This window comes from Temnothorax longispinosus, chromosome 2 (assembly GCF_030848805.1).
Source record: "Temnothorax longispinosus isolate EJ_2023e chromosome 2, Tlon_JGU_v1, whole genome shotgun sequence".
Lineage (NCBI taxonomy): Eukaryota > Metazoa > Arthropoda > Insecta > Hymenoptera > Formicidae > Temnothorax > Temnothorax longispinosus.
In genome coordinates, this window is record NC_092359.1 from 13,512,213 (window position 1) to 13,534,536 (window position 22,324).

Consider the following 22,324-nt stretch of genomic DNA (forward strand, 5'->3'; position numbering starts at 1 on the left):
AGTCACGCCCCGCGGCTTTAAACTGTTGGTAGATGTGAGAGCGGTTTGTTTTAGACACGGGTCTAATGCACAAGCAACCTGTAATCATCGTTGGGGGAGAACGGACGAGATTGGGCATATATCACGGCAAACGAAACGGATTCGGACCATCCACCGCATATAACAACGTTCCGACATTCGAGAGGAAATACTTTTCGTTTCTTGCTCTCTAATGATCCCACTCCTCTCTCGAAGGAGAAACGAATATAAGTCTCATTATATTACGTCTTAATTTTATTTTTGCAACAATCTTTTTAAGTGAGGATATGTATAGAATTTTAGGATAATAAATTTTTTTTATAAATTAACACTTGAAGGAATTAAATAAAATTTATCTTTTCTTAATTCCAAAATCAGATTTCTCAAGCGTATGTCAAATATGTATGCAATGTGCATATTAGAAATAAAAATTGGAACCAGTGTAATTCGAATAGGCTTTGTATTCTGCATCTCTGTAACGTCGAAAAGTGCTCCCGCTATTATAGCGATTACGTCGATTTACGTTCGCGGAATCGCTCTGAATATATATTTTTTTCACGTCTGCGCAGATTTCCGCGAAAGTGCCCGCGTTTCGGAGCCGGCTAGTTCGTGCTGGAACGAGGGTAGAATTCGGCATTCTCTCTCGCCGAGCGAATTATACTTTCGGCTACTTTGTGGTTCTACCTGCCTGCGGTTTACGAAACAATCGGCTATTCATTAATGACCTGTCATTAGGAACTTCATGGGCGATTACCCGTGGTTGCTCGGAAGTCCCGCGCTGAAATCGTCCCGCAATCGGGGGCCCCCGGTTCGTCGATCCTCTTCCTGTCTGCAGAGGAGCCTTGACATTTAGACTCATAATCAGTCGCGGCTCCCGAAGTCCTCCTGCGAAGTCCTCTCTTTCGAATCCCTTCGCCTTGGCAATCGAGCTGCCTCTTCCGCAAAACGGTTTACGACATGACTCGTCAAACGTTTAGGATACCTTCGTGACTAAGTCGAGCGTTTCTTCGAGCCATCAGAATCATCTGATCATCGCGTGGTCCCTCTCCGTCTTGCATCTCCTGCTCGCATCTCGGAACTTTATGACGACCGCCGTTCGCAGAATTGCCGTTGCGCAAGATAACGATCGCTTTTTGCGAATATCTCGACGCAAAAAAATTACATTTGCTTGAGCGCGAAGATAGTTCCTGTCTCTTAAATTAAAAGATCGTTGTGAAAAAAAATGAAATATATTTAATAAAAAGAAAAATCGTGAGGTATACCATATATTAAATTAGATATTACAAATGTTCATAATTAGTACAAAAGTATATCTCGGGTAAAATTAATTTTTAAAAGATTCTTTAATAAAATCGTTGCGAGAACGCAATTTTGTTTAAAACTGATATAAATAATTAGCCAAAGGATAAATCATCAACAAGAAAATTAATAAGAAAAGTGAGTCTCGACTCGTTTATCGTTAGAGACATGCGCGATTGTGAGATAAGGATGAGTTTTAGGTGATAGTTAAAACCGATGAGAGAATTTCACTTAATGTGCAATTAAATTGAGAGATTCGAAACTCGCGAGCAGTAACAGCCAGCAACGAGCGAATAAAGATCGGTTCCATCGGTGCGGGCATGAAATCGCCGCGCGATCCGTTCCTTGATAACAATCGAACACGAACAGCGCTTGAGAGACGTTCGTGCCCGCCGCGTACGTACTAATCGTCGAAAGTCCATGCCAGCTGTCTACGGAACTATTAATTTATCTCAGGAGAGAACCGCTAATTCGTACCCCACGAAGTAAATCCTGGATATCTGCGTTTTCAGATGCGTGCATGGCATTCACGTTATACCCGACTGAGGCCGATTATTCCAAGCTCATCGATCACGAGGATCCTCCTCGGAGGATCGACGAGCTCTCTATAAATCGCAATTATACAAAAATGTATTCAGACGCGATGGGATGGCCGCATTTTGCGAATATTGGAAACATTAAATTTATTAATTATTATTTACTGTTAAATATTAAAGGATGAAATTTGAACCAATACTTTGAGTTAAATAACATTTTGTTATTTTTAACTGATATGTGTGTCAAAATTTATTATTTTAACACAAAACAATATTATTTTATCTCAATTATTTTAGTTAAATTAACATTTTTTTTTAGTGAGAGCAGTGACGACCTATAGATTAAAAATGACTGAAATTGAGTATAATTGGACACTACGAATTTAACAGTGTTAGCTTATTCTTTAGTCTTTTAGTATTGACTCATTGGATCTTTGAAAGAAAAACTTCTAAATTTTAAATTTTTTTAAAAGGACCCCGCGCGCGATTTATATGGAAAAAAACAAAAAAGAAACGTTTTCGGTCAATCTTAAAAAATTGTTTTTAATATGTTGTAGTACTTGTGTCTCTGATGAAAAGTTTTAAATTTCATCAACTTTAGTGAAAGCACGAGTAGAAACCGAAAATCGAATCTCCATGCATAGAAGAAATGCAATATAGTATAAATTCAACGAAAATCATGCATACGATTTTTTTAAACTTACAAGGGAACGTTTGGAACTTTTCCTCATCAATTTTGATGGGCTTTCGATATGTTATAGAGTAGCGGAAAATAACAGCTATACGTATTTTTTTATCGGCTTCGAAGCATGTTTAGGGGTTGAAATAACCACTTGAAAGAAATTCCATATATTTGATTACGAGTAAATATCTCTGAAACAGCGAGGTATATAAAAAATGTTCTAGAGTCCTTTTTCTATACATAGCTTAATATCTCTTCTGCTCGAATTTTCTCCGCTCTTGATATACGTGCGTTTTGACTGCAATTAACATGAACAAAAATTATTTGTTTACTAGGAAATCGTAGAAGTTCGGAAATTGCGATTGGCAGATGGACCCATCGTGGCCTGAAAGGGTTCGTGCGCTCACGAATCGATCTCTGCATCCCTGGCAATCGTCGAAACTCCATGCCCCAGCTGTTATCCGAAGAAACTATTAATTTATTCTCTGCCGAGTAAGTCCTAAATACGGTGTAAACGCGCTCGGAGGTATGAGATGCGCGATGTATAAGTGCCGATCGGCCGATTCGATACACAACGAAGAGGCGCACGATGAGAAAGAAGAGAAAAGACGAAAGCGAAAGAAAGATCGCTGGTAAACCGAAGAGGCGCGTTGTGTAGCTTGATTGCAGGGTGCCGCACGGTGTTTGCTTTATAAATCATGCCTTGAACCACGAGAGAATGAGAGGAGAATACGGATGCTGCGCTTGAAACGAAGTATCCTTGTTCGAAGGCAAGCGAGTAAGCTAAAAGGGACGGAAAGAGAAAGAAAGAAGAAAGGGGGGCAGGAGGGGAATTGCGCGATTGATATCGTTCTGAAATTGGGTTATGATTTATCGAATTTTCAGGGCCAGTCCCTAGAGCGGTGGAGAGTGTCCGATTGAATATCGTGCTGCGTAAGACCCCAGATAAAGGGTATTTTATTATTACAAATCACCAGGTTGCGTACCAGAACGATGCGCCAGCGAATCGAAACGAAGCCGCGATCCCGTTGATGCTAAGGATGAAATTATTGACGATAAGAGATCAGTCTCTCACGAAAACATGGCTTCTCTGATGTTCGTTTGTGTATAGAGGTATATGTATCTTAAATATTCGATCAAAGTACATTGATGACTACATGACTACTAATTTGTACAGGAAACGAGCATAACTTCTTTTTTTTATGACTCCCTCGGATCATGACTTACAATTTGATTTCTTTTTTATTTAGTGACTTAGAAATCCTCTATCAGAGCAATTATATTTACGCAAGTCTTTGATTAAAATTATTGCATTTAATCAGAATAATTAACCTTCATTATACAAGCTATAATGATCCGAATTAATAATTAAGTGATTAATCCTAGCTTCTCACACTGGGGTGCCTGTAATCGCAGGTAAAATTCTCTAGTTTGCTACTTCGAGAATTTATCTTTTCTTTACAAGCGAATATTTTCCAAACTACTGTCTTTTTCATATCTTCTTATTCATGGCATATTCCTTGATGTCTGGGGTATCAATGGAAAAAAGTGACTTAAAATCAGTTGATTTTTTCTTATAGTTTTAGCTAAATATACGACGTGGGGTAGCTTGTACCCCAATGTGGGAAGCCCGTAAAAATTTGGAAGTGTGGAAAGCTAGGGTTTAAAAATAAAACATTTATAAATTTTTTTAGGTTGCATATTTTTAATAATAAATGCAGTTGTATGAGAAATGTATCAGGAAATGTATTAGGTGTGAAAAAAACGGTTAGAACAAGAATAAATCGTATTACTATTTTTAGATATTATATACGCATCGTTAGCATTACATTTAAAAATATTTTAACTGTCATTTTTGTAAATTTGAATGTTTGTGTTGTTTTCTTAAAAAAGCTTCTTCCGACGATCGGTTATGTTAGCCTTTTGAAATAAGCATTTATCACTATAATAATAAGACGTCCTCGCAGTTCCGTATACTCGCCGTTTTCATGTCAATTAAGTCGTACGTCAAAGGCAAAAGCGCACATTGGGGCTTAGGAAGCCTGAGTCAAATCTTTCTTTTTTTTCCGCCATTTAGTTTGATATCGGCGTGGTCCAGTTTCCACTTCGATACTTAGGTAATAATCCGATAATGACGGGCTCCGTTCGAACGGATTACTTTACTTTTTACTCGCTTATCGCCGCGCGCGCGCAGAGAGAACCAGAACAAACACTCCAACGTGGAAAATGATGATGATGATGATGATGATAACCATCATAATGATGATGATGCTCGTAACGATAATGAGCGGTTTTGCGCAACTAGCTCACCAGCGCGCTATAAGTAGGTATGCGTATATGCATGCGTTTATTTTTCAATAGTAAACAAAAATTCCAGCGATATCGCCAAGGAGATAACGTCCTCTGTCACTTGAATATATCTTGATCGAATCAAATGATCAAATCTTGATGAAATATTTGTAGCGTATATGTATATAGCAACGATTATGGAAATACTGCAAAATAGCTTTTATTAATGGCGAGTAATAATAGAGAATAGAGTAATATAATTATGAATATTTAGTTTAATTAATGTATTATTCTTTCTATTTTTTGAATATAATTTAATAATACGTATAGAGCATATGTTATATCAGTTGTTGATCCGATATCTTTTTATTCTTTTGCATAAATAAATTATTAATATAGAAAGAAATAAATGTGTCGCTATACTTGTATCAATTGCTAATTAGTTTTTAGCTTCGATCTATAAATGTATTTACGTAATATTTTCTGTATTTGCGTAATTTTTTACCTCCAGTTGTTACAAAGTCAAATAACAGAATTATTATTTGCTTGCAAAATATTTATGATAAAATGCGACAGTTTTGAAACATTTATTCTTTATATAAAAGTGTATCTATCGGAATTTTTAAATCGTCAGGAAACACACGTATATATTTTTTGCGCATAAATGTTAAAAATTTTCGAGCTTAAATATGTAATTTAAACAATCTGTGTTTACGTTATTTGACAATTGTAGCGATTTCACTAAATTGTGGTTGTCGGTTATGCTTGATTTAACGAGAAATAAGTGGCTTCCGTCACTTATTTACTCTGGCCCGTGTCCCAGTGTTTACTAAATGCCTGTTTCGATGTAAACGGTGTCTTTTTAATCGGCTACAATCACGCTGGACCCCACGAAAATTTTTGGTCTCCCGGTTGACTGCCACTGGTATGCCTGGAGGTACCGCCCCCTTGTTTGAGAAACTAAGAGACGAAACATGCCTGCACGAGTGCCTTCTTTCTTCTCGTTCTTCTTCTCTCATTATTCATTCTTCTTCTCTTTCCGTCGCGTTTGGTTCTCCCTCTCTTCCTCTCTCGCTTCTCTTCGTTCTCTCTTCTCTCATCGCCTTAAAGAATGGGGTTCACCCGTTTCTCCGTTCCCTCTTCGTCGTCCCCCTTTCTCTTGCGCAGCATCGTCTCTCTCGAGCACACGCAACCCCCTCGACCACCTTCCTCGTCGATGGAAGGTGTGCTGGTTGGCAAGGTGGCCAGTAGTTAGCACTCCATTACACATGGTTACCTATATCATCAGAGCACGCCAGCCACACGATTTGCTCTCCGGACCCTATGGATATTCATGGGTCGTAAGTAACGCGTTTCGTGGTCGTATCGTGCGGATACGAGCGAGGAATATCGGCGACACGAATATCGGCTAACGATAATCGATCGCAGTGGGCGAAGGTATCAATGGTTCGCGAGGTTCACGCAAATTGCGATATATTGGTGAAATAAAATAATGTTTCGATAGAAATTGAGACACAAAAAATATTAACTGTGTGTTTTAAGCGATTTTAACGGAATGTTGAGTAAGCAGATTTATATTCAAGTATATGACTACAAAGCTCTGCGCATTATGTAATTGCTTACGAGGGGTGCTCTCATTAGCCTAATTATTTCTCTTATATATGCAATATTTGAGAGGTACGTTCGTTATTTCGACCTTGCGGCTAGAATAATTAAAGCTCATCAAGATGTAACGCCGTGAGCATCAAGAAGGTATTTGCCCAAATTGCCATATAATTGCTCTGCCGGACACGTTATGGTTATAACATAAATATAGGCTATTAGATATAATAGCTCTCCATCTAATTAAAAATGATTGCACGGTATCATAGGTGGACGGGTATATATAAAAGAATGAGGAGATCTATTTGAATTATGATTAAAATTAAAAATTATACAATCTTGGAAGCCGAGTTGTGCCGGACGTCTCGGTGCCGCATGCCGACGAATCGTTTTATCTCGAAAACGGAGCTAATTGCGAATGTAATTAACACCGCCGAGTGACGTAACATCCCGCGCCGCTCTCGACTTATGGATATTCATGAGCAATAAGTGACGTGAAGGATGTTGTTCTTCCAAGTCCTACACTGCGCGCTCTTTAACGTAACGCCGCGAACGTAATTGAAGTCTAGTGGGCGATAATGATCTGGATATTTGCATAAACGCGAAAAACTCATTCGTATAACGCGTAATGAGTTTAGAGGGAAAAATCGATGTCAGAGCACTATAACGCGTGAAAAAATGAACGACGTAACATAACTTAAAAGTCGGCAAAATTATATTCATCGCGATTACACGCGATGCTTTGGAAACATCCTATAAACTTTGTATAAATCTTTGCACTTGTCATTAATACATTGAAGTTGACTTACAAAAATATTGAGAATAATTGCACAATTATAGTCCCGATAGCTCATTAAATTACAGAAATTTAATTATTTTTAATGTAATTAGAAATTTTTATTAGGAGAGACTATAAATATAAAAAATACATGAATTATTTACATATATAATAAATTATATATATATGTATAATAATAAATACAATATAAATATATATATGTATTTTATACATAATATATTTTTTTTAACATTAAGAAAAATTATTATTTTAGTAAAACGTATTATATAATGTTATTAACTAAATAATCTTTATCTCGCATATTGAGATGCATGTAATGACGATCGAGCTTTCATCTCGCGCTTCCCTCGAATCTGTGAGCGAAGAGGATCGTTTTTCTCACGATCGGTCGGTCGATCAGCTGCACCTCGGGCTTCCGCCTTCTCTCGCGCGCGCGTAAATCCGCGCCTCCCGTGTTTTTAAACGGGCGTGCAGAAATATCAAGTGCGAACACGGCCGATCAATTTGCCCTAAAGAGCCGTTAATTTTCGGTCGATGCACTCCCACTATCTTCGTGCCCGTCGAAAATTATATTCAAGCCGGCGATATACGAGATGAGGCGGTGGGGCCCCGTTCTGCCAAGGGGCCCCACGAGAGGAGGTCCACGACTCACATAATAAGGCCGATCGGGCCTCTTTAATGAGGCATAATGGCCCCGGCAAGTATGCGTAATCGTCGATGATGGCCTCGAACACGATTCCATCGCGTTTTTCCAATCTTCCCCTCGGCTCGTCCTGCATGCCCTTTGCGCGTTCCGCACATCCGCGTGCACGGTGCGCGAGGTACAGTGTATAAAATAATAAGCGTCATGGCGACATACATGCCGCATGCATAATAGATTGTTTTACCGTGGCCACTTAACGGTTAAGTCTTTCTGGACTTTTAGGCGTGCATGTGTTACGTACATGTATACATATTTTTGTAACGTAAAAAAATATATATGCACATATTTTTTAAGTTAAACACGTATAATGTGTCGTAAACGCAAAATGACTGATTATCATAATGCGCCTCATAATATGGCCTCCCGGTGGCTTCTTACGGATCGCCGTAAAATTGCGTTTCACCATAAATGGTCGGGTTTTAACTTTTTCTTTCATGAACCACCTGTGGTTCAGTACGCGGAGCTTTCTCACAAACAAAATAGAGTTCTCGCACGGCGCCTATTGTCGCTTATCCTGTCAATAATTGCGCTCGTGTAGCGCAATTCGGTGGATCTTCCGCGCAGTTTGTCGCGCGGTCACTTAAACTTATTTACTTACCGAGGCAAAACGATGCGCAGCCTCGTTTTATACCCATCTTTTCCCCCGAGCTTGCGAATCAATTTAATCGAGCCGTCGGTCGTTCCAAGAAAATCATAGGTGCCGGCCGGTTATTTAAGATACGGGGGACCGGGGACCGCGATCGTCAGTGGTTCTCAGCCTTGTTGAAATTCCATCTGCGCATTCGATATAGCGTATTCACTGCTGTCAGTTTGAATTCTTCAATACGCTAATATTGATTCGTCTGTCGAATATCCAATCCAATATTTTCATTTAAGTCAAACGTTTTCTTCACCACTGGATGCGCAAATAATTCTCCTTTTATAAAATAATTTTTTTTTTCAATAAAATGTCGAGAGACTCGGTGAGATTCTTGCTAACAAAAATAGTTTTACTTTATATACAAATTATATTTTATATCAACTTTGTTATTTATCTAAAAATGTTTTTTTTGATTTATCTTCGAACTAATTCTAGTATGATTTGAAGTAATCTTAGTGCGCCTGGAGGTTGTAAGGAAGAAGCTAGCGATCAAGACCAGTTTGAAAAACAGCCGAACGCGATCGATCTGTCGTGCTACGATCGTAAAAGACAACGTGAGCGGATCTTGAAAGGTATAACCGATCTCGCGCGTAGTACCTGCGGGTAGAAAACCCCTTCAGTGCCGCGTCCGAGATTTCTTATTAAGGGCGATTAGCCTGAAAGTGGGCAGATTAAGTGGATGCACGTATAGCGGGGCCTCGCCTATATAAGTGGACGGTAATTGAATGTCAGCGTAACCTCGGTGCTCCTTTTGTGCACAGCTCTTATCCTCCGAAACGAATAAAGTACAGCCGTGCGTTAGCTGGATCGTCCGGTATCCGCTATCCTCGCGCAAATCCGCGCAGGGATCGCGACCTCTCGCAAAAATGCCGTCCGTTATCTAAGCGCTCCTTCAGGTTCACGAAAAGGGCAAGGAGTTATTTTTAACGTTCCGCGAACAGCGGCACGGTGACAACGGTCAAGCTTAGGTTGAAGTTTCTAGCCCTCTATATCTTGCAACAAATGTAAAAGAGAAGCACTTCGAGACCGACCTTAATTTTTACTTCTCAGTATTAGAAAGGTAAATAAGTTTAATCTTACTATTTTTGGAAGTTATTTTAATCGAGATTTATACTAATTTATAAAATACACAATTATAATTTACAATCAATTAGAAAAGGTCTATTTACGGTCCAGGTTGAATTTTGGTAGTCTAATAATAATATTTCTGTGTAAATTTTGTGTACTTTTTTCCAAACTCAATAAGCTGCATGCACACTGATATTTTGTCGATATTAAAAACATAGCTTCTTGTTGGAACAGTAAATTCACATATTTAAATCAATAATTGATTTAACTTTTTGATGTTAATAAGAATCCTTATTAAATCACTATAAAACATTTATTACGAAATATATCATTCCAGCCAGGGTTCGAACCTGGACCTTCCTACATTCCATGAAGGACGGTCTTTTACTAATTCGATCACTAAGCCATGTGATATGATATTTATCGCAATAACCGATTAATTAAATAATAGGAAGAACATCTTCAGACGATGTATATAAACGATAATAAGTGAAACAGAACTGATATACAATCAATATGATATACAATCAATATATGATATACAATAAATTATACAGAAAAGATTATTTACGGTCCAGGTTGGATCTTGGTAGCCTAATAATAATAATAATTTATTATTTATACTCTACTCATGGTGTAAAGAAAGTACTCTACTTAATCAATGTTTAACTAATTGATGAGATTCGCGCGCGCAGTTTCTTCAAACGCGAGATTGAACGGAGGCGTGAGTTGTGATTTTTCAACGCGACTTTAAATAAAAGTTTCTAACGTTTAAGTGCAGACTCGTTCACCTTTCTCACAGTCCGAGAGCGATGAAAACCAAGAGCGACGCTTTTGAGACTTCTTTGGGACGAGTCAACGGTTCTCGACGGTTTCATTATGCCGACATTACAAGCTTATTATAATTTCATCGGACGCGCGCAATACATACAATGTGCAGTAAAGTACGCGCGTCCAGGCCGAGACAGCGGGGCCCCGGTAGACGTTTCGGGGTTCACAAAAGTGCCCTCGCTTTTCACGGCCAGGCCGGCCGTTGCTCGGCGAATAAATGGCCTGATTAAGCACGCCATTTTGCCTGTAATGCAATCCTTAAGCATGTCGAGAAGAAGAGAGAGAGAGAGAGAGAGAGAGAGAGAGAGAGAGAGAGAGAGAGAGAGAGAGAGAGAGAGAGAGAGAGAGAGAGAGAGAGAGCGAGAGAGAGAGAGAGAGAGAGAGAGAGAGAGAGAGAGAGAGAGAGAGAGAGAGAGAGAGAGAGAGAGAGAGAGAGAGAGAGAGAGAGAGAGAGAGAGAGAGAGAGAGAGAGAGAGAGAGAGAGAGAGAGAGAGAGAGAGAGAGAGAGAGAGAGAGGAGAGAGAGAGAGAGAGAGAGAGAGAGAGAGAGAGAGAGAAGCTTTATTTGTGTCGCGCCATTGTGCCCTCGTGTACATGCGCCTCCGATCATGCGGTCGGATTAGTCTCGCTCCCCTTTTATATGCTCGATTACATTCGATTCTCGCGCGTAACAGAAGGAACGCGCACGGTCTGGGAAATTAATGCTCCCTATGCGAAACGAGCCTTTATCCCGCGACCGATTCTTAAGCCGAGTAGGTCTTCAGCGGATTTGCATAATTGTCGACAGTCGCGATAACGCGTTCACAAGTCGCAGCTTTTAGGAGCTTGTAAATGAGAAAGGGTCCGTTCTCAATTTTTAGTGATTTTAATTTATGATTATTTATATTTTGTGGCATTAAAAGCTCCGTTTGTACGCCGTTGCTTTATACCTTATAATCTCTAAGATTTTCTACTAATTTAAAACTCTACCAATTTACCACCTCTATGTCTGCTTCAATAACGATTGCTATTGACACCCTTACTATCCCACGGAACACACGTTTCTCGAACGTATAATCTGAAAATTTTCGCTCTCTCGCGCAATATACCCGCGGAACTTTCTTTTCGCACGTCTGCTCGGCGTAACGTACGCCAACGAAAAATCAAATTTCTTCGTTTGTTCGCGACGCGAGAAAACATGGCGTCAATAAAAGGGTCAATTTCAATCGATCGTGAAATACTTCGGATCGGATAGGAAACGAGCGGACAAAGAAAATCCATTGTTGTTCTGGGGCTATCAAACAATGGCACGCACAATGCCAATACAATCGGCAATTGTGCAGTAGCCGTTACTCTTTTTTATCTTTTTTTTTCCTAGATCACACTTCTTTGCCTTTTTCATCACGACAATGGCGGTCTAACGATTCTTACTAGTTAACGGAAAATGTCAACGGATTTGTCGAGTAGCTTCCGCGATTTTTTCATGCAGTTCTAGAAATTGACTTTTTTTTTAAATAGACTCGTGTTTTTTTTACACATGTAAACGGATATTCTCAACGGTTCTTCATGTCGGAAGAAAGAAAACTGAATTTAACCGAAAGTTACTTAAAAAATTTCGATGCACTTTTATAAAAATGTCTTATAGGACCTTAGAGCTATTGACAAACACGATATGACTTACACGTGCCACAATTCTATCTATAAGGGAAGGTTGAAAGCGAGGGTTGTAAGAAAATACAATAGACTGCAAGTTCAACTGTACACAGGACAGAATAAGTTTCCCTATTCTGTATGTTTTGTATTATTGCGAATAGAGAGAAAATATATTGAGATATATTACAAATATAACAATAGATTGTCAATAATCATGCATTCTTGATATTATTAGTAAATTGATAATAAATAGGTAATAAATTATTTTGATAATTGTGCTCTAGAGTCTAGTGGAAAATATGTATCTCTCTCTATATTTAATAACTGTTATAAAAAAAAAACAAATAAAAGTGCCTATCTGCACGCGTATGTCTCAATATATTTAATTAAAGATTAAGGAGCGATTATATATGCGTGAAAAAAATTATTCATTATAGTAAAAGTAAAAGAAACAAAGTTGCAATTATATTGTCGGCAAGTTTTAGGTTAAATAATAAAAATTGCTTTACATTTCCAAAAAGTAGATAAAATAAGGTATTTTTTGTACGTACTTGATATCCAGCAAAAAATGCATATTTGATTCAGGCGTATTTCGAATTTGCAAATATGTTTCAGTAACATGGTAATATATACATATATGCCTCTTTCTCATTTTTATTGTGTTAATTATAAAAAATGGGGAAAGTGTCCTATATGATTGGATCAGAATCGTTGGATCGAATAAAATAGAAAGAACCTGGCAAGAAACGGTCAATCTTTAGAAAAAGTTACACAGCTTAGATCAATTCTATCTTGACATATGTTTAATATTGTACAAGGACTCATTCCTGAGTAACTTTGCCTTGACAACTATATAGATGGCGGTCTCTTATAGTATATTTCGGAGATATTTTAAGTCCAAGTTCAGTAATTTTTAAACAATGTTCAAAGCATGTAAAAAAGCAATTAAGAAATATATATATAATCTTGACTATATAATTAAGATAATAATTACGAGTAATTTTAAAAAGATTGTAGTCGTTATTCATTATTTATTTAAAAATTTTTGAACAAATAAAGTTGATTTAAATGAATGTTAAATGTGATAACTTCAGCTTTACCGAGTATTACGACGTTGCATATTTGCATATTTAAGTAAATGTGTAGGCGGGGGAGAAGCTCTGCCGCTTTCCTGCACCCCTATATCATGAAATTATCGCCGAACACAAATCTAATTTTAGTTTTAAACTAAAAATTAGCTCCGTTTCTCTCTTTCCCGCCCATGCATTTACTTTGTAATAAATATAAAAACAGTAATTCAGGTGGTATGCTTTCAATTTGGAAGTCAAAACTGTATCGGTAACGCGTTAAGTAAAGCGTACTAACAACCCAAACAGCACGCATGTTTAAAAGACATCGTAAAGACATCTTTAAGACATCTTTATGGCGCTTTTTAAACATGCGTAAACTGTCTGGGAAGTAACATAACAACAAAAGAAACGTAAACTTTTTATTTCTTATTGTTTTTGTGTATAATACATGTATATTACGAGGAAATAACATTCTAGAACGTTTTATAATTATCAATTTTAATTATATATTTTGAACTTAAATATATCTCAAAAACTACAAAAGACCGCCACTTATAAATTGTTAAAGCAAAATTATTCAGGAATAAAACTCTCTATAACATATAATCAAGATCAAAGTTATCCGAGTTGTGTATAACTTATACTTTCATTACATTACGATAACATGCAAAAAATAAAACATCTAAGCTGTAGTTCATATCTGAACTTTAAATTAATTGAAATAATTGTTTTTGTTTTTCTTATTTTCTACAGAGAGGCATCTTTCTCTAAGGGCCGGTTGTTCCTACCTGTTAGTAAACTAACTAATAGTTAAATCATATGTATGTCTTTGTTTTTCCTTTAAATTAGACAAAGATAGACATATGATTTAACTATTAGTTAGCTTACCAATAGGTTGGAACAACCGGCCCTAAGAAACAAATTACAATTGGATATGTTTTCTAGGGAATTTGGGGAATAAAAATCCCTATTTAAGTAGATAGTTTTGTTTTAATATTTTTTTTATTATACAGATATAAGAAATAATAAAAACAAAATTCCGATTCAACTATAGATGTTGATATGTTAATGTTCCTATAAATTACAAGTATTTATCTAAATTAACTTATCAAATACAACGATAGCATGAATATTTATCATGCCAATTTAATCATGCAATTTAAAAATCTTCTGAAAAATCCTTCATTTCCTCCTTATAAATTTTTCGCTAAAATTCCGTTACCGATAACCGATATGCGATATATTCTTCAAGAGATACGAATAGCTTCATTTCTGATATAAAGAAGTTATCAGAGGAGGTGAGAAAATCTCGCGATCGGAGAGAAGACGAGGAGAAAAACGGCTAAGAGAAGGAAAAGAAGGAAGAAGAAGATGAAGGAGGAGAAGAAGAAAGAGAAGATAGAGCCGAGGGAGCTCGGGGAGGAAATAAGAAAGCGACGAGTCGTTGAAACGGGCGTGCTCGCTGCTCGCGCATTGGTGCACCATTGTGCACGATGTGTGCACAGTCGCCATGTTGAATATCCCCACTTCTGTTTCACGTGTCGAGATACCTACACACGTGCTGCTGCCACTGTCCTAGCCACACGCGCCGTCCTCGGTAGGGTGAGAGATCGAGCCTCATCGGCTCCGCCATGGGGGCTGGTTGCTGCTACCCCAGCCGGAACGCCGACGTCTATAGACGTCGAATTGACATCTTATAGAAAAGACGCTAGCATTCCGGCTGGGACGCGGCGAGCCGGCAGAAAGAGAGGGGAAACAGAAAAATACGAGGATTTAAGGGGTTGGATGCAATTTCGGATAGCCGACTCACTGCGCAGCCTCCTCTAATTGAAGACCCTGACGGCGGTTCGCGTTGTACAGGATATTTATTAGGGCGCAAAGTATCTTTTCTTTTGGACTTGAATTACTATCGTAACGTTCGTAAAATTATCCGTGAGAGAAAGGGATATTCTTCGGAACGTCAATGAACAACATTGATCCCATTGTACTTTCCCGTGATAATTGTGGTTTGAAATTCTGGGCCGAGTAAAAGAGACAATTTTTATTGAATTAAACCAATATAAAATTGATCGATTACTAGAAGCTATAAGAACTTAATTTATTAATATATGAATTTATTATTCCTCTCTCTCTCTTTTTCTTAAGTGCCATTATGAGTAGACACTAACACGAATGTAATTTCCCTTAAAGCACACAACAATGCGCCACTAAAACAATATTGATCGATTGAAATTAAATTAAATTATTGATTGAAAGTATAATGATGCGAATAGTCAATCTCCAAGCACTTACATTTCTGCGTGCTGTAAATGCCGCACGATATCATCCGAACATATGTAACATTAAAAGTTAATCGATTATTCCTGGCGAGATAAGGATCATGGTGATTGAGTGCTTCCAATCTCACGCGATATGGCATTTACCGAGCGTCTCCGATCCGTCGTCCTTTGATACGTCGATTGATTCGTTCTAACTCTGATTAGACGTAGCGATTTAGCACGGAATTTATTGTCGCTGATAGACTTGGTTCCCCCCCTTTTCCCCCTGTCATGACGGAATATTTTTTCTTATAACATATCGAATAGTCCGATATCGATTTGCTAGCGAATGCAATTTGCACGTACTATGCCGTATATGCCTTTAATAACAATATCGAATGTTTTAAAGCTATATCTCTATAGCTCTGACAAATCGCTATCATCGTTTAAAATGAACCGACTATAAAACGTATTCTTGCCACGTCCATTTAATGACAGATATATCTTTCTTAAATATGGAATTTAAATTACTCTTTAGAAAAGATTCGGTGAAGCTTGAATATTCCAGAAATATTTAAAAAGTAAAACTTGTATAGCTTATCAAGCATTTAGCACAATGATGTAATCATATAAATACGATTCATTAAACGTTTATAATAAAAGAAAATGGTCGTATTGTAGAATCGCATCCTGTATGAGTGCCAATCAATGTAATTGTAACGAACGCGTCGTCATCCGTTCTAATTTTCAACGCGGTTTTGAGACCAATGTTAGCTTGATTACAACCGATGGTTAAACGTCGCCCGAAGATAAACGTCAATTATGAAATATTCGCTCGGTTGACAGTAGATTTTCACGGATCGGTGATCACGAGCGTTTTCATCGTCGTGACAGGAGTGTCATTTGCGCGCCGTCGACTGACGTCTTAATTGCGTAATTAGCGTCGATCAAATTATATGACGGTGTCGGATGTTACTGTTAGATTCCCCGTAATCGTTAGATCGGACGTAGATATCAGCCAGTCGACGACACATGATATTCCAAAGGTTTTCAAAATGCACGAATTTGCATGCGTACCACTTTTAACAGTCATAATCAACTTTTCATCCGTAAATGCCCGTTCTAGACTGGAGGATGAGCCGACTCTCGGCTCATCCGAGTGAGTGGTGTAGACGGGTAAAAATCTATAGTTTATGTATAGTTTATGTCACGTACACTATAGAAGGCGGATGAGCCGAGAGTCGGCTCATCCTCCAGTCTTATAGAACGGGCATAACTTTAGTATTTGTGTTGCGTTTCATCGAAAGGCTAATTTTTGTCGACTAATTTCAGGGAGCAGTTTGTGCATATAAAAATTAACAGATTTAAATTTAAGCTTCATAAATTGTGAAAGAGATGTCTCTAATTTGACAAAATACGCATTAACACTTTACTATGGTGGTTTCACGGTGATTGATGGTCATCCATATCCAGCGCTTAACATTTTAGTAGTACCTTGATGGTCACTGATGACTGGCGTTACGAAATTTTTTTAAACATTTGTAAAAAATAAATGCCATTTAATATAAAATTTTGAATGACATAAACAGCTAGATAACATTGTAAAATATAAAATGCACAATTCAATATACTACCCGTGAGAATATATTCTTATTTAATACATATTTCTTAGTATTTTTAATATTATATGCTTACAACAATGAAAATTCGGTAAATCTACAGAAAAACTTACACAGCATAAATAAACGCGACCTTGACATATATTATAGAGAATTGATTCCTGAGTAAAGATATTTGAAATTGAGAATATATGTGACTAAAAATAAGAGCAAGGATATATTGTATAGAACATCTTAGAATATTTTCCCGTAATATATATTATATATACAGGGTGTCCGAAAAATCGCCTACTCCACTTCGGGAGGTGATTCGGGACCCAAAAACAAGCAAAAAAGTGCATACAAACATAGGTCCGGAAATGAGCCGTTTCTGAGTTATAGCCACTTTTATGTTCAAAAATCGTAATTTAGAATCCGCTTGACATCCCTCTTTCTTAATTATTTCTTAAATTAAAAATTTTTATTTTTAAATATCAGCTAATTCATTAAAACTTAAACGATCCATTGATGAATACGGAAAGATTAGATACAATCTAAAAGTAAGGTGTTGTTAAATAATAATTTGAAACTTATTGAAAAGCCGTGATTTACTTACTGATTTTGAATAGGCGTGAAAACAACTGATTTCAAGTAGCCGTGAAAACAACTGATTTCTTTTAAAAATAATGTAATCGTATTTACAAATATTAAAAAATTGAAAAAAAAATAAAAAAATTAAAATTAAAAAAATTAAAAATATTTAAAAATAAAAATTTTTAATAAGAAATAATTAAGAAAGAGGGATGCCAAGCGGATTCTAAATTACGATTTTTGAACATAAAAGTGGCTATAACTCGGAAACGGCTCATTTCTGGACCTATGTTTGTATGAACTTTTTTGCTTGTTTTTGGGTCCCGAATCACCTCCCGAAGTGGAGTAGGCGATTTTTCGGACACCCTGTATATATATATATATATATATATATATATATATATATATATATCTTATTACTTATGATATGCTCAAAAACTGTAAAAGATGAGTTGTGTTTCAACTTCCTTATTTTATGTACGCGTGCGGTAGTTTTTCCAAATATGTCATTCGACTAATATTTAATTTACAAACATATATATGTATGCATGTATATTTTGGAATTATGACTGACAATTAAAGGGTATAACATTAGGAAAGAAACGCATTCTCGCCCCGAAAAAAACAAACTCATACCTATTTCTGAGTTAAAATTATGATTAAGTTTGGGTTAGGTTAATTTTTTTCGGGATGGGGGTGCAGAGGGAGGGATGAAGCCCGTCCAAGCATTTACTTAAATATAAAAAAAAAATTATTCTAAAATGTTCTACACAATTATACTTTTATATCGAACTATAAAAGAGCACCACCTGATTCAAATCGCATTTTATTTAAGAATTAACTCTCTATAACATATATCAAGGTCAAAGTCGACGTTATTCATGCTGTGTAAGTTTTTGTAGATTTACCGAAAATTCTACTGTAGTCTATACTCCAGGTAGAATAAAAAGTCAAAATAATGTCAAAATAATGTCAAAGTGACCTAAAAATCATTGTTTTGCCACTATTTTGACATCGCTTTGACATTATTTTGATTTTATTATGATTTGCTGTTCTACCTGGGACGGTAAGACATATAAAATTTATTGGACAGGCAACGTGTTAAAGACACCTTAGGTTTAAAAGACACCCACTGACTTCGACCTCTAGATATTGTTATAGTAGTCCTATATAATCTATATATACAGAATAGCCTACCTGTTACAGGATAATCCTAAAAATCCTCTCGGAAAGTATGACAGAAAGTACGAATACTTTAATACATATCAATATCTGAGATTATAGGCTTGAAAATTTTTATTCTTTTTTCTGGATTTATTTTTTCCATTTTTATTCTTTTCTTTTACCTTTTATTATCATTTCTTTTCACATGTTCTTTCGTGTTGACAACGAAAAGAGAAAACCAATTTTTAAGTAAAACTCATCTTCACTCGTCCTACAAGTGGAAATTTCCAAGTAAATCTGCCATAATGGTAGAATCCACAATTAAATTTGTAACCAATCGTACAATCTTTTTCCCGTTAGTTTCCGTTTAAGATAAGATTATTTCGTAAACAACAGCGAAAACGGTAGCGGAAAATCATTTTTCTTAATTTAAATATTCATTAATTATATCCATTTTCACGTAAAATATCTTTCACTGAAAAGGCTATTGTACAAAGAATGTAAAGACGGTAATTACTATATACAAAGAAAAAGATGCTTTTTGTTTTGAGGTGATTTTCTAGATATTTGTTACTCTTTTGACCTTTTCACAGCTTTTTATTCGAATCCTGTATCCCTGGCGGAGTTTTATTGCTCTCCAGTAGAGAGGATAGTCGAAGGAGCAAGCGAAGCCGTACAATCCACAAACGAACGAATAGCTCCTCTCACGTTTCTCCCGCGGGGCGGAGTGGAAAGGGAGGAGAAAGGGGAAGGGGGGCGGAACGGGGGGCGGTAGGAGAGAAATGGGAAAACGCGGGTGGGAGCGAGAGCGAGAGCCAGACGTATTAATTAAACGACTCATTTTCATCGCACGACAAAAACGTGAGTTTAACGCCCATCGTCGACTAATACGTCGCCCCACTGCAGCTTCTACGTATCTCGCAGGAACTGTGGTAGCCAGGACCGCGTTCGTGTCCAACTCTGGTTTCGCGTCGCGTCAAATTGGCCAATCGGATCCGAGTGCACGCCTTCGCGTGTGTAACTTGAGCAACGCCCATTCCCCACTTCGCGAGCTCAATCTTGCTTTGACGAGAAATAAGCTGGTGGGGCGTATAACTCGATGCCCTGCTCCAACAGAACGCGGTTCCCCACTACGGCGTGGCAAGCGCCTCGTTTAGCCTGTAATTTGCTCAAACACTAGCAAGCTCTCGTGCCAGGAACATCCGTCAGAGCTGGCGCTCGGTGTTCGCTCTCGTATTAACCGAGAGCTGAAATTCACAGGACACGCGCGACGTATGGTCCCCTTTCGACGTTTTATCCACAACAACCTTCCGTGTCGCGTTTCTCGTCGAGGGCGTCGAGGCTCCAGTCGTGTCGCGCGAGCAGGTCGATGGAGAGTGTCAGACGTGACGTACGAGTGAGTGTCGTGAGACTCCAGCCAGTGCGACGGCATTCGTGATTATACGACGTGATTACATCAGTTGAGTTACGTTGGTGGGTGATTTGGAGACACCTGCGGGACGACGAGTTTGCGAGTACATGATATATTTCTATCCGTCGTATTCTAGTGATGCGCCAACAAGAGGCCGGGACTTAATTGTCCGTCGCGAGTGACTGTCGAGGCAATCGGTGCCGATTCAACGTGTTCGGAGTAACAAATTTCATCGATGATCATTGTGGTTGAGAAGAAGCAATTAATATTCCCGGACAAAAGAAAACAATCAAGAAATCGAGACACCCTGGGAATTGTATGAAGAGATACAGACGTTGAAAATTGTAGATCTTCAGGTGGGGGTTGATGTGCCCCAGTGACAATATAATACCGTTTATCGGGAGCAAATACGTCTAGAAGTTTACCGTTGACGTAGGTCGTGCGATCGATTCGAAGAAGACGACTTCGAGGCGGTCGCGATGACGCGGCGAACTTAATCAGCGACGATTCAGCGCTCGCAGATCCGTTGGTCCTTTCAAAGTGGGTTGTCCACCTGGGAAGCGTACGATAATCGTACGATGATGCCGCTCGCGCCGACGCCAATCGTTCCGGTGCCATCTAAGCCGAAGATCGGCTTCAGTATCGACTCGATCGTCGGCGGCGGGCAAGGTGGTCGCGAGGCAGACCGGCTGGAGCAGCGAGTCGAAATCGATGGCAGTCCGATGGAGATAGTCGAGGGCTCCTCCTCCCCGCGAGCGCGTCGGGTCACCACGAGATCGCCCGGTGCTCATTCCGAGGGTTCCGATCGGCCCGTCTCTAGGAGTTCCTCCGTCGAGTCATATCCCAACTCGCGACGAACACCGTCGCACGCTATCATCGGTAGCGGCGGCGGCGGTCACCATCATCTTCACGGCGCTAACCATCACGGTCACCCGCATCACCACCTGTCGGCGACGACGCATCTAGACTTCGGACGGACAACCGTTCACAGCCACAGTGGCGGCTCTACGCCCAACAACAGCCCCAGCCCGCCGCACAGGATACCACACGGGGATTCACCGATCGGCTCGCATCCCCAACCGCCCCCAGGGGTGGTCAGGCCCAGCCCGAATTACCTCGCCCCGCCATCTAATGCCGCGACGGCCGCGGTCATGGCCGCGGAACAGCTCAAATCTCTGTATGGACTACCCGGTGGTCACAGTCCCGCTGGTCCGCAGGCTGGTCAAAACGAATACCACTCTCAGCAATTGGCTCTAGCCGCTAATTTGGCTGCGGCCCAGCATTTCCAGGCGGCGAATATCGCGGTAGCACTTCAAGCTCATCACGGCGCGTCGCCCCATGGGCCGCCGCATGGACCTTATCCGCATGGTGGGGCTCCCGGAGGGCCACATCCGCCACCTCATCCGCATCAACAGCCTAGAGATAGCTACCCCCTGTACCCTTGGTTACTGTCAAGGCATGGTAGAATCTTTCCGCATAGATTTCCTGGAGGTATGTCCTTCATCTTTTCTGCTCTTTTGAGTATAATAATTCTTATTAGTGTTAGACATGCGAAGTCAGGTAACTGTTTGGAAACAATTTATGTTTTTTTTTTTACAAAAGACGTTTAATGTGTCCTTTAACGCGTGAAATTTAACGGACGTTATGCGATTTACGCGATATGAAAGAAAAATTACGTATAATAATAAAGATGAGATACGTTATATATTTAGTCGAATTTCCTTCGCGAATGATTGACTTGTGTAATTCACTGGAATTTACACGTGTTGACGTTAGCGAGTGTCAAGTGTCACTTGAGTGAAAATATTTATTTTGTTTAATATGAAAGAGATCGTTGTTTGTCCGAGAAATGTTTATATTTGGAAGCTAAGATCATCTTCAAGAGCCAAACAATTTAGAAAACTTACTTGACCTCGATTTAACGATTATGTCTGTGAGCACACAACTCTAAATCTGCGTCTGAAGATTTCGGCAATTCGGTTTGCAGACGTAATTATATTTACATTGGGTTTATCGCGTAGTAATTTATCTGCGTGAAAGTCATACAAGTAGATAAACCATACCATTCACATTCCTTATCACAAATCATGCGAGATCGATGTGTAAGCATAGAGAAAATATAACAATATTCATA

The 22,324-nt window shown here is 38.6% G+C and overlaps 1 protein-coding gene across 2 annotated transcripts in view; it reads left to right on the top strand.

The window, feature by feature from the left end:
- The first annotated feature begins 19,907 nt into the window (after window positions 1–19,907).
- Window positions 19,908–22,324, top strand: part of LOC139808063 (uncharacterized) — a 49,055-nt gene continuing 46,638 nt past the window's right edge. For both annotated transcript variants that reach the window (XR_011730778.1, XM_071769684.1), the window contains exon 1: window positions 19,908–21,681. Coding sequence is in view for 1 of the 2 variants with exons in the window: in XM_071769684.1 (XP_071625785.1) it covers window positions 20,769–21,681 (913 nt within the window). In the remaining variant the exon portion in view is untranslated. The remainder of the gene's footprint in view (window positions 21,682–22,324) is intronic.